Here is a 14,079-nt window from a genome sequence, read left to right as displayed (position 1 = left end):
CACATGGGTAACACCTGTAGTTGAACGCATAACTTCTCGGCGGTGCCGCGCATGACTTCAAAGGAGAGCAGTAGTTGTCTCTCCTTCTCTAGCACCTCCCTGGTCTTATTTACCTATAGGGTAACATCTCCAGTGTTGCCACTGCTCTACCAGAGGGCCCTAATATTATCCTTACCAGGTACGAATTTATACACCTGGCAGCCTGGGTCAAGAGGGCCATAGTGGGTAAAAACATCTTGTCCAAGGACGTAGGCACTGGGCGGGATTCAATCCAATCGGGAGTCGGAGTCTTATCCATTATGGCACAGCGCATTAATAGATAGATCTTTTCGTCGTTTTGAAATAAAAAGAACAAAAGAGAGAATTTGTTCGCACATTTATCTGGAACTCATCCAACCTCAAGAATGTAAACCATTCGTGTGAAGTTAAACTTTATCTGGTTTGTCTCCATGAGTCGTTACGTCGTCCATGGGTATCGACGTCGGGTTTGCCGGCTTCTCTTCAGCGTCTACAGCCGGAACCTCGGCGTAATGCACTTCGGCATTCCTGGAATCGTGTAAAGGATGACAATATTGGTGTAGTATTGTATTACCAACACGTTTCATGCAATGATCAACTGGTCACATATCACAATATCTTCCTCTTCCACCTCTTCTTTTTCCAGATCCCCCCTCCTCTCTATAGTATGTTCACTCTTTTGATGTGACATCTCGTTGTAGTGTATGACTATCCTTCCAGACGACAGAATAACAAAGGATTAACATTATTTTTCATAATTCCATAGGGAATGACGCAAACGCAAATACTTTTGCCAATACCATCCTTCTGGGTTTTTTTTTTCCTGTGCATCTTGAAAACCGCAGAGGTGTGACTTGCATGTGTCAGTTAATCTTAAAACAAGAAAACCCATATCGATACATAAAATCGTGATATTGCTATGCTCTTGTTTCATTATTATGTATAAATACTGCAAGGAGGACTACAATGATTAAGGCTAAAGTCACATGTTAACTATGACTTTTACCAATGAAAAAAAAAAAACAATGTTAGATAATACTTGGCGAGACGTTTTAATGATTTCAAGACGCAGTGCATCACTTCTTCCATACCTCAAATTCTCCCCATCTTCCATTGTCTCCGGTAGCTTCCTGCCCCGGGTCTCGGGGAGGAGGAGGGCAAGAAGGCCGGCCGCTATGCTAGACAAGCCGTAAACCAGTGATGGTAGCGGGGCCCATGTCCTTCCTAGGATACGAATAAGAGGCGCTATAACGGCTCCAACTCGGGACGACATGGAGCACATACCTAGACCAACGCTCCTGGGAGCAGGAAAGAAAGAGGAAAGTGTTACGTTGGTTTTTTTTTTTTCTTTCTAAAGCGAAAATCCACTCTAAAATAAGTTTAAAGGCCCCATGGTCCTCAATTTCTCTCCTTTGTCTACGGTGACTCCTGCTGGTGTGAGTGCGTCTATATAATGATTATCACAAATTTAGGTCTTGTTCGATGAAAATTTGTTTTTCAATATTTTGTTCGAATATTTTTAGTCATGTCACTGAATAATTTCTTCTGCATCCGCTAAGCTCCTCTTCTCTTGTTTTTTCCTACCTGTCGTGAAGACATCAAGACTAAAGTCAACTTAAATCGGGATTACATTACTTGATGCATGTTTGTCCTTTCCCATTATCAGGTGCGCCAACTCACAATACTGAGGCAGGTTTTTTTCATACGATACAATTCCAAATATTTCACGCCATGCTGCCATTCTGGTACATTTTGTACATAGCAGTGACTATCACACTATCATCAGAGATATAATTCTTGTACACGAGATCCGTTTTTACACTGCCAGCTTTTTTTTTTTAATTTGTTTATTTGTATGTTTGTTTGTTTGTTTTTGCTTTCAGTGACGGTAAGCTTACTTCAGCTGACTTTTAATGTTGATGACATCTTAAAAGCTAAAGAGAAATACAAATAGAAATCAACAACCGGATGTTAGAGGAGAGTGTCACAGATTCACTGAAATGAACACATTATCATTAGGAGTTAAAGGACAAGTTAACCTTCATAAACATAAGGATTGAGAGAATGCAGCAATATTAGTAGAAAACATCAGTGAAAGTTTGAGGAAAATTGGACAATCGATGCAAAAGTTATGAATTTTTAAAATTTTTGTGTTGGAACTGCTGGATGAAGTGACTAATACAGCTTGTGATGTCATATGCGTACAACAGTATAAAGAAAATGTAAAGAAATTCAACATATTTTCACTTTCTTTCGTATAATAAAAGAGCACTTGACTTGCCTCTTTCAAAAGGAGGGGGAATAATATTACTCATACCATATGTCAGTAACGAGTCAAGGGAATGTGTACTTTTTTCAAGAGATGAAATTTTGTGAAATTCTCTCTATATTTTCCTTATATTGTTCTACTCATGTGACATCATACTCTGCAGTAGTCTTCTCATCCAGCGGTGACTGCACAAAAACTTCAAAAATTTATAATTTTTGAACGGATTGTCTGATTTTCCTCAAACTTTCAATGATGTGTTCTACTAATATTGCTACATTCTCTCAATCATTGTGTTTATAAAGGTGGACTTGTCCTTTAAGAAATCATGGCGTTCGACATGTATCTGCGAAAAAAGAAGAAATGGTATCAGTCATTCAAGTAAGAAACACATCCAAACAGCCGACTATTTCAACGCCAATTACACAGCACAGTATTCAGAAAAGAAATAATGAAAACCAACAATAATTCTTCTGTCTTCATTCTGCTTGATTATCTTATTCATTTTGTAGGTTTTTTTTTTTCGTTCTTGTCTTTTTTGGTTTGGTTTTGGCTGGTGTTGTAAAGTAGATTTTAACAACAATATCTCAGAAATCATCAAGATTTTATTGTTACTACTTATTACTGAGGAGTTACCTTACAGGTGTCGGATACAGCTCGGCAGTGTAGATGAATATTATGCCAAAGGACGCGGTGACACCAAATTTACCTATCGTAGCCACTGCGGCTTTCCATGGTCCACTTGCTGCATTAAAAACAGAAAGGAAAATAATATCATTCAATGCATACAATAAAATCATTTTTGCATACTAAGATTATTGTGTCGTTATTCGAAATTCCCCTCCCTCCCCGCCCCCCCCCCCCAAAAAAAAATGTATTATATATAATTACATATACATATATTTCCAGACTCTACGAGTAATAATACATTATGTTTTGCATATGCCCATGAATCAATTTATGCTTGTTTAGTATTTTAAAAAAAAATTATCAACAGCTTTAAGTCTTCTCTAACATATTCAAAGGACTATAAGCCATGAGGATTAGGCGCCTTGTCGATTTCAGGGCGCATCCACGGCTGCACTCAGGGGAATCGAATCAAGGGCCCCAAGACGGACGGTCAGTGGTATTGTCAACTGAGCCAATAGAGCTCATTGATTGAATCAAAAGCTCAGGAGTCCGACAGTTGAGGAGGTGCATTTAGTATATAAATAGATATAAAAGTGTACTGTGGTATTGTATGATCTTAAAAACGTACATTTAGACAAGTTGAATTTCATAAGAATTGAAAACATCGTATAGTTCTTCCCTAAGCAGAAAACAATTCGTCATATCCAGACATGACACACAAAACACACACAAACACACATCGTTCTACACACATTAATCATAAATAAATATTATCTACACCGAGCAAATGAGTTGGATTTCTATCTGAAGCCAAAAGAAAGAGATTATCTATACTGTTTTTATACTATCCTCTCAACAAATTCATCAGTAAAATAAACAAATATCACTCTGTTCATTTACAATAATCTATTATAATGTATTGTAGTGTACCGGTACATTGTTTTTGCATTATCTTTCATTGTTGGATGGAAATAAAGCGACATTGGCGTGGTATTAGCGTTTTCACCGTAGCGTTTTTCACCGGAAAATGATAAATAATTGAAAAATACGGAAATATTCACGAGGAAATGCTTTTTCATTGTTGTTGTTTTTAGATAAAGGGATGTCCACTGTATCTTAAACTTTGGATATTCCCTTCGCCGTCTTGAATAAAGACTAAGCGCTGTGGACATCATAAACTGTGGATATTCCCTTCGCTGCCTTGAATAAAGACTAAGCGCACCGCGTTCACAACAGAACACCTGTGAACATACAGAAGACAGTGCTCTTCTTTGTATAGCGGTTAGTCTCGATTCAGAAGAGTAGGAATATAACAACGAGACAAAATTGGTTAAAAATTCATTTATTATAACTAAGCTACTCATTTGGAAATGCTATCGTAGTTTGATAAGCATATCTATGCTCGACAAACAAAATGACACCAAAAAGGTTTTGCCACCTCGGGTGGTACCAATAAGTGGCCTGACCCATCATGGGCTAATATTATAATCATAATTCATGCTTTCACGACATCAAAACCTCCAGGTATACGAAAGATGTTATACAGCCAAATGTTTACATACATCTGGAAGGAAAACAAATTCAAAAGGAATTTTTACAGCTTCTTTCCTTCCTGTCAGCATACTTTTTCAAGAGGACGGAAAAGTTTTCTCACAGCTTAATGTACATAATACATAATCTATTAACCCTTATGTGCTTTGAGTGCTGATCAACACAGAAAACCCCATAGTGTTGTAAACACTGTCCACAGTCCCCAGCACACAAAGGGTTAAAACACTAAGGGGCATATGTATGCTCCAGATAAAAGTAAACATTTCCAGATAATCAGTGACTCAAAAGCCTACATACAGTACATCAAACCTGCTCCAAGACCGGAACCGCAGCATAAAGTCTTAGGATTTATTTACGTAAACTTTTGGCCCCTATAATTTGCAATCATTTACTACCTTGTACATGCTGTAACCGCAGCATAAAGTCTTAGGATTTATTTACGTAAACTTTTGGCCCCTATAATTTGCAATCATTTACTACCTTGTACATGCTGTATTATGATCCATACTCATATCTCCGAGTGTTTGCAATATATTATGTACTCCCAGTATGCACTTTACACTGAAATACAACTTGTTTGGTATACTTTCGGTTGAGCTGGGGATTCAGATTTCCAATGTTGTTGTTTGGTTTTTTTTTAGATAATGAGAAACCTCTTATAAAATATGAAAGAGCACATAATTCGAAGAAGACTTCAAAGTTTATTTGTTGAAAATTGGGTTTTGAAATGGCTGAGATATCCAAAACAAAACAAACATAATAAAAGGTGGGACCCGCCTTTTATTAGGATCGTTTTGTTTTACTTTGTTTGTTTGTTTGGTTGGTTTTTTTTTTTATATCTCAGCCATTTGAAAACCGATTTTCATTAAACAAACTTTAAAATCCTCTTAGAATTGCATGCTCTTTAGCATTATCATAGAGTGGTTTCTAAATATCTCGCAAGAAGTTACAAGCTTAATGCTCACCTCAACCAATACTATACCATTTCTTTAAGCTGGTTTTCATGAGAGAAGGTGTGATATGAAGGAAAATTGTTTGCCTTCCAGATGTATGTAAACTTTGGTCCAAACTCTGGAGACAAATATTTACAATATATAAGACAATAAAATAAACACATCCAACTTCAGGGCCCGTATTCTGCTAAAAACTTAAACCGAGTTTAAATCAATGTTTGGTCTAAAGTGGGTCTAAAGTAGGCTTAAACCTTGGTTTACAGTTGAATACGGGCCCTGGTGCTTATAAAGATGACTTCTTCCCCTTTCAACACTTGCACGCCCTGAAACCACTGAATCGAGTTGGGCTTACGGATGACTATTGTCAAAAGACAGGCGCCCCCAGCGATGAGGAGATAGAGACAAGTAGAAATGCGGCGTCCGAAGTACTCCAGGGTGAAGAGTGTGGAGGCGTAGGCGGGTAGCTCCACCGCTCCCGACACGAAGGCCGCAAGGTACACGTTGACACCAAGGTCCCCAGCACCCAGAGATAGTCCAAAGTAGACGAGGTTTTCAACCAACCTGGTCAGTTCAATGTGATACATTAGGTAAATTGGCTCACAAAGATTCGTTAACTTTGATATATCTGTATAAAAGACTCTATTACTCTTAATCGACAAGATGACAATAATACTCAAATACACAATGACGATCGAGCCAAAATGTCATTTACGCACTCCATCTATAAAGTCTTATAGTCAGCATTCCTTCGCAGGAACTGGTCGCCCAACAATGAAATAACCCCACTATGGAAGTGCATGTACAGCATAAAGACAATTTCATTCAAACACGACAACAAAGATCACACATTCACGCACCAGCACACAAGTACACGCAGGCACACACACACACACACACACACACACACACACACACGCACACACACACACACACAAACATGTATGAATGTACATATACCTACATAGATAATTGTAAACTATACTTTACATACTCTATATAACCTCACCACATGTAATGTGACTTTCTATTTGTATTCAATATTTAAATGTCAAATAAATAATAACAATGATAAAAATATAACAATTAAATATATATGCATGAATACACATTCAGATATCGCACACTATATCTTCGGGAAAACGTACCAGTTGAAAACGAGATTTAGCGATTCCATTCTGAGGTTCGGTGTCCGAAAAAGGTCAAGGATCGATTTTTTACCATCGTCCTGCTTTTTCTGTGTGGACAGAACATAAACAAAAATACAACAGCAATTAGTGGGAGGGATAGCTCATCCACGCGGTATTTGTGCATAATCATGAGGTTCAGGTTGTACCAACTTTGGTAAAACTGAAATTCATTTCAACTCTCTGGTCGCCTGACAGAGTATGAAAACGGTGCACGCACAACAGACGAAGTGCATATCACCATTACTATTACGTCGTATAGGCGAAAAAAGTAGGACATTCACACTGACAAGTGAAGAGCGTTTGGCTTATCTAAAGAAGTACTTGGAGGTTGTTCACTGTTTACGCAGACTTTACGTGAAATTGATATGACATTGATTTATTACGCTATTAATCTGTCGAAATACTGATACAGGGAGCAATAATTCTAATCAGAGAGGAAAAGTCAACACGGCCAAAATCTACAACCCCCTCCACGTTGCTGGAAAATCATGACTGAAATGAATCTGAATCACAAGTTTTATATTTCATGAGTAATTGTACCCTGACACCCTATAAAATGAGAGGAAATATAGACATTGTAATTGCATTAAGTAAAACTAAGAATCCACAGCACAGTCGACATAATTTTCTTGCCGATGAACAAGAAGAAATGCATGTATGGCTATTCACACATGTGTGTCCACCCAGGTACTAAAAAAAAAAATGCAGAAGACAGCAGATATATTCTGTTTATGTTTCGACAATTTACATTCAATTCTTTTTAAGCGCTTGACTTGTGGAAACATTACATTTACCACGTCTACACTAAATTCGTCGGTGTTACCACGAACCGACGCTATTTCGTTTTTGAGCGAAAATGCAATTCTGAGAAAATCGCGTTTAAAGATCTCACAAGTTTTAGACAACGTTTTCAATGACTTTTCCTGTCTTGTGTGTGAAAATTTTGACAGGGTGATGAGAGTGGAAGTTGTTCTTCCTATCCATAGTGTAATTTTAGTGTGAATTCAAAAGAATTATGATATTTCTGTCTTCAAACTCACTGCGTCGGTTCGTAAATCCATCGTTTCTTGCGCGCACCATAGGTTATGTACTTAAGCGCGGGTCTCACGAACCGACGTAAGTTGTATTACGCCGGTTCGTGAGACCCGCGCTGTAGGGCCTGCACAATAGGTAACGTGCAATACGCGTGTATTTACGAACCGTCGCTATTTCATTTTCGTATGTGTTTACATACAAATACTATTAGGGCTATACCTGCTTATCAACAATAACCTTATTAATTGAAATTAATTGTCATGTAATGATTATTGTGATGATTATAATACATTAGGTGATAATTAAGATGATAATATAAGCCAGTTTCTCTTAATTGTTCTAAAAAGCGTGTTGTCCTTGTTTTCATCTTCATTTAGCATTGTTATTAGAGCTGTCGTTGATCGCTCCAAAGATTTTTTTGCCCTCCTCCCTCCTTTTTTGTGTGGATATATTATTCAACACTTTTGCATGTGGACATTTATTATTTGGTAATTGATATGTACTCGGTATACTGTGTTTCATATTCTTTTACTTTTTACTGTTTTATTTTTTACTTTTTTAACTTACTTTCTTTATTTTTCACATAATTTTTAATTCAAATTCAGTTCACTTCTTTCATAATAATTATGAATGTTTGTTCTAAGATGAAGGATACCGCTAAATATAGGGAAAAAGATGTGCCAGTCAGTAATGATTACTTGCATTTACTCATCTTTCATACTCATGCACTCTGTTATTTCTTTCTCTGAAATAATCTATTAATTTCTTTATTTCTTATTATTCCACATTATTTGTGACTTTTACTTTGTCACAATTTTTATCGGTGTCATTATTGTCATTTGGCTTGCATGCGAATTCACTCATAATTCCTCATTTTCCATCTTTCTCTTTCCTGCTCAACAGATTCTTTGATAGCTGCACTTGATCATATAAAAACATAAAACTCATCCTGCATGCACACTTCGAAACTGATAAACTCCTAAAAATACATAAATATCAAAATTATCAGAATTTCAAGCTTCATTTTAAATATAGAACAATGGTCATGTTTTATTATGCCTTTTGCAGCAATATATTGAAGAGGTACATTATGTAATCGAAGAAACATAGGTTCTCAATAAAGTATCAAATTTGAATTATTCAGAGATGAGTAATGACAATGGGAAGGATAACAATTGTGGAAGAGCTCCATAAATCAATAAATATCTAATGGCAAATGGAGATGGAATCAATATTAAAGAATATGCGTAATTCAAGTTCATTATTACATCAGTTCTTGTGTGTTCACAAAAAGAGAAACACAGTTCGAACATGCGCACCAAATCTTACAATTTACATTTACATCTATAGAGTGCGGACGGAACATATACAAAAGAAAGAATAACATTCTCAAATTAATATATCAAGCATAATTATGTATATGAACATAAAAAGATGTTGCTGCATATGCATGAAGCTTGTGAGTGCTGCAACACACATTATGCTCAGATGGAAACTTGATGTACATCATACAAAAAGAAGAGGTACTGCATGTACATGTAGTTACACTATTCACAGGACAGCAGAGAAAAAGCAAGAGAGAGAGAAGGAAATGGGTGTCTAAAATAGGTCGATGTAAGGAGTGCCAAGCCAATTAAGTCTCTAATAGTTATACATATATGAAAAGGAAACAAATTAATCACGACATAAATGATCGTGCTCATATTAACCAATAAGTAGCATCTAAAAATGTGTGTAGAAAGCCCATAATATCAGCCTTTCGCCCCGTAGGCTTGTTACATACGAGAAAAGAGAAATTTTGGCCGACCCCCCCCCCCTCCGAATCCTTAATCCACCAGTACTATAAACACATGTGCTAGCAAATTCACAAGAGGGGTGGGGAAATTCGGCCAAAATTGTGTGTGGTTAAGATAATTAAAAAGAAAGGTCATCGGCAAAACTACGGGGTGGATGCAGACGAATTTTCATGTGATGACTAAAAAAAAAAAATGCAGCCAAAGGGGGGGGGGGAAGGACGGTGGAGAGGGGCCAAGGCTAATTTGACTCCCCTCCCCCCCCCCAAAAAAAAAAAAAAAAAAAAAAAAACACGCCACTGTTTTACAGCACCTTTAAAGGACTCTTAATTTTCTTTTGTAAAAAACAAACGTCTCGAAGTAAAGAATTCCATATTGTAGGCGAAATGTAGACCGATACAGAGTATGAAGTGTACATCCCAAGCTATTAAAGAAAAAAAAAACAGATTATGAATATTATTTAAAGTAAGAATTTCAGTGCGTTTAATCATCTTTAGTCGAGTTGCAAATGACATGTGCATATTTAATAAGAGCAGTTAACTTCGAAGCGCCCCCAAGCCCTTCTATATTTAATCATTCATGTCTAAAGGTAGTGCTAGGGCATCCCGGTGGTCTAGTGGTTATGGCGCTGGTCTAGTAATCCGGAGGTCGTGGGTTCGAATCCCGCTTGGGCTGCCTGTGATTTTTTTTTTTTCACAGCAGCCCACAAACTGCACACTGCAGTTGCATGTGTTACTACGGATGGAGACAAATGAATAATCTATTATTTTAATATACAATGTTTGACATCCTTTTTGTAATCACTTTCTTTAATTGTACATTTAGAGACATAATGAATTATTATTAAAAGAAATCATATTTCTGTATTTTGTTGTGAGTTTGCATGGGAGCATACACGTATCATAATTTACAATTTTAGTTAAATAAAGAACATCTCATAACAGAACTGTCTAGTGATGGTTGAATGATTATGTCAATTTGTTATAAGTCCTATCAGTTATATGGAGTGCATTTCCCATGTTTATAAGAATCATACGTAACACATTCAAAGTGGGTTGAAGACAACAAAATAATAAATAAAAAATAAAGGAGAATAGAATGAATTACAGTTTGAGGTGAGTTTGGCATGTCATTAACTGGATTAATATTATCATCTAGCAGAGATGCATATTTGATTATTTGTTGCATTAATTTCATAAAAATACATACATGTATAACATGTCTCAATCAACATTCAGAATGTTTGCAAAATGTAGATGAACATGTATCATGAACATGGTTGAAGATGAAGCTGGAACTTTTTGTTAATGGGTCTAAGCTACCATTTGTGACTCTCATAAAACTGTTTTGTGTGAAAATTCGTACAGCGAGCGAAAAGTTTCTGATATACACATTTTGACAGTGTGACACATTTGGTTATGCCCCCGACAATTTAGATTGACTCTCGCAATTATCACCGTTTACGAAAAATAAATCAGTGAAGGGCATGTTAATCCTCAGTCGATAACTATTACAACTATGCAATGATTATTCAACCATCTAACTTCATCTGATTACAGCATCATCTGAATATTGCCAATGTGCACTTAGAAATTTATCAAGATGTATCACAAGGTTATGATTACCACACAAAACCTTCAAGATTTATTATCATGAAATACATACCAATGAACACTTAAAGAAAATCTAACATTCCATATCCACATGAAGCTTGCCTTGATATAAATGTCTCTCAGTAGTGTTATTAAAGTGTAGCAAAATTGTAATTACGACATCACAGAATGGAATGCATGTTTTCACCTTCAATCTTAGAATCTTCTTTCATGTTTCCACTTTACAATCACATTTTAATGTAGATATACCGTCCTTATGTTGTCGCCCTTCATCCCAAGTTCTCCCTTCTATCCTATCTGTAGATTGTCTTCTTTCCTAAGCCATTGTATTCACATTCCTTGATGATAAGCACGATGCTGTACTTTTTTTCTTCTCTGAAACAGTCCAGCTCTTCGCTACTGCATGGCATCAGTCATGTGAAAGAAAAGACAGAAATTAAGAACTTTCGATTAAAATCAAACATCATGATACAAGATACAACTTTCATTTTGAGAAAAAGAAATCAGCCAACTAAGCTGTAGTTGAAATCATTTTGCTCTATTTATATTAAACATAAAACAAAATGGTATACAGGATCAAAGAATGTCAAAAAATACTGCTGTTCGTCTTTGATGCATATTCAAATTGTCTCGCCTTTTACATATTTTAATGATGCAAGATCTTATGTCTAGCACTTAGTAAGTCTCATGTAGAAATTAAATTATCATTCACATGAATAAATCTACATGTCCTTGTAAATAAGGCATTGCTTTGAAAAAGCTGAATATTACTAACTGCATTTGGGAAACAGTCTACGACAATCAAACTTCTTTATTATCAGAGACTTTAACATCTTGATTAGACCTAGACTCTGATTACCATTGTATTCACATCCGTTGATGATGTACACGACCCTGTACTTTTTCTTTTCTTTTCTGAGACAGTCCAGTTCTTCGCTACTACATGGCACCAGTCATCTGAAAGAAAAGAAAGAAATTAAGAACTTTTGATTAAAATCAAACATCATGGTACAAGATACAACTTTAATTTTGAGAAGAAAAAAAAATCAGCCAACAAAACTGAAGTTGAAATTATTTTGCTCTATTTATATTAAACATAAAACAAAATGGTAGGCCTATGCAGGATCAAAGAATGTCAAAATATACTGCTGTTCGTCTTTGATCCATATTCAAATTGTCTCGTCATTTACACATTTTAATGATGCAAGATCTTATGTCTAGCACTTAGTAAGTCTCATGTAGAAATTGAATTATCCTTCACATGAATATAAATCTACATGTACTTGTAAACAAGGCATTGCATTGAAGTAGCTGAATATTACTACCTGCATTTGGGAAACAGTCTACGACAATCAAACCTGTTTCTTATCAGAGACTGTATCATCTTAATTAGACCTAGACTCTACATTATCATTCAGCTTTTAAAGGTATTAACCATTCACCTATAAAACAGTGGCATTGTCATGTGCATCATATTTCTTTGATACTGCACATATTTTCATGAAGTCTGTGCAAGAATGCAAATGAAACACGTCTGCTGTTTGGTATTTATCAAAAAAAAAAAAAAAATCACTAACCCGGAAGTCCTTGGCCTTAGGAATAACACGTGGCGAGTTAGCAGGAATTGACATTAAAATAGAATAAGAATAGATCTACTAAATAGGCCTTTGCCTCATGAATGTCTGGTCTAATTATAGACTAAGTGAAGTCTAGACCTTTCACTTTTAAGTTACACAGATTTCATATTACTTAGATCTAGACTACATCTAAATCTAGACATCTAATACTATTAGATATTGGCAACTTTTGTCTTTGTGACACGAAATTAACACGTCACGGATGATATTTCGGCGATGTCCAACAGGATGACAGTACCACTATTACTAAATCAGTAAGTTGACATAGATAACTAACATCAACTTGTTAAAGTACGTTAGAGATGGCACCATATACAATAACCGGTGACACTGACACTGACAGATCTAGCGACTACGTTTAGACTAACGTTAAAGAGTGAGACTCGCCATCTCAGTAAGTCGGCCAAAGACAAAGTCAATACAGGGCTAAGTCAGTGTTACTGTTATGTTAGGCCTAACAAACGTTAACGGTTACTCGGTAAGGTTAGGTTTACCAGGACTCAAGAGTCCTGGTTAAATCAGTGGAGGGACATTTCTTAGGAAGTCCTTCGATTCCAAGAATAAAAAGAGTGAAAGAACAAAGGGAAAAAAGGAAAGAAGAAAGGACAAAAGATTATGTATGGCTGCTGTGGAAATCGACAGCGCCACTGTATCACTATCAATCAAGCGTAAATATATAAACGCCATTTGGTTGGGCCACATTCACAAGTTTTAGGGGAAAAAAGCCCCACCGCTGTGCTTAGGTACTCCACTCAAACTAACGTTAGACATACACTACACACACTACAGTACGGTACTAGGGCTGAATTCACAAGTATACTTTAACACTGCACTGTACAGGAAAGCCACCTAACCTGTAGAGTACTCGTAGTGTTTAGGTAGTATCACTAGACCACATACTGTCATAGATGACATCTACACCAACGCTGCACACTGGCACTGGTCCGACGGTCCCTGACCAGGAAAAATCACTGTTGGACACTGACCAGTAACTTTTTCAGGAATGGACTAAAGATTGGGGGGAAAAATGGTTGGACTCTACCTACTATTACCACTAGTCTAGATGTAGATCTAGAGCTAGACTACCGGTATGGCTCTGAACTGTGTTAATTTGACTTGGTCTTAGACTTCAGCTGATCTTAGTTTTAGTAACTGGTATTACAAGTCTTAACTTAGACTTAATAGTTATTCTTGAAAGTAAAAGTCTAACATGTCTAACTTTATTCTTTACTCTTCCTTTGAGTTTTACTGTTAGACTTTTTATTTTTTTTTTTTTTTAGTTTAGTACGCCTACTTTGTCAATCTCATGATTTCATTTTCAACTCAAAAGTCAAGGCTTTTAGTGTCTTCGAGACTTTGAAATCTTGCAATCTGCATGTCTTGCACACAGACGTTA

The 14,079-nt window shown here is 36.3% G+C and overlaps 1 protein-coding gene across 1 annotated transcript in view; it reads right to left on the bottom strand.

The window, feature by feature from the left end:
• Positions 1-360: 360 nt before the first annotated feature.
• LOC140242777 (organic cation transporter protein-like) overlaps positions 361-14,079 on the bottom strand; it is a 29,653-nt gene continuing 15,934 nt past the window's right edge. Inside the window, exons 7-11 of the mRNA XM_072322536.1 lie at positions 6,564-6,652; positions 5,771-5,979; positions 2,921-3,029; positions 1,110-1,316; positions 361-546 (exon numbers count right to left, since the gene is read on the bottom strand). Of these exons, the coding sequence (XP_072178637.1) occupies positions 426-546; positions 1,110-1,316; positions 2,921-3,029; positions 5,771-5,979; positions 6,564-6,652 (735 nt within the window). The 3' untranslated portion in view covers positions 361-425. The remainder of the gene's footprint in view (positions 547-1,109; positions 1,317-2,920; positions 3,030-5,770; positions 5,980-6,563; positions 6,653-14,079) is intronic.

The sequence above is a fragment of the Diadema setosum genome, chromosome 19 (genome assembly GCF_964275005.1).
Source record: "Diadema setosum chromosome 19, eeDiaSeto1, whole genome shotgun sequence".
NCBI lineage: Eukaryota > Metazoa > Echinodermata > Echinoidea > Diadematoida > Diadematidae > Diadema > Diadema setosum.
Note: the sequence above shows the minus strand (reverse complement) of the source record. Positions and strands in the feature narration are given on the sequence as shown.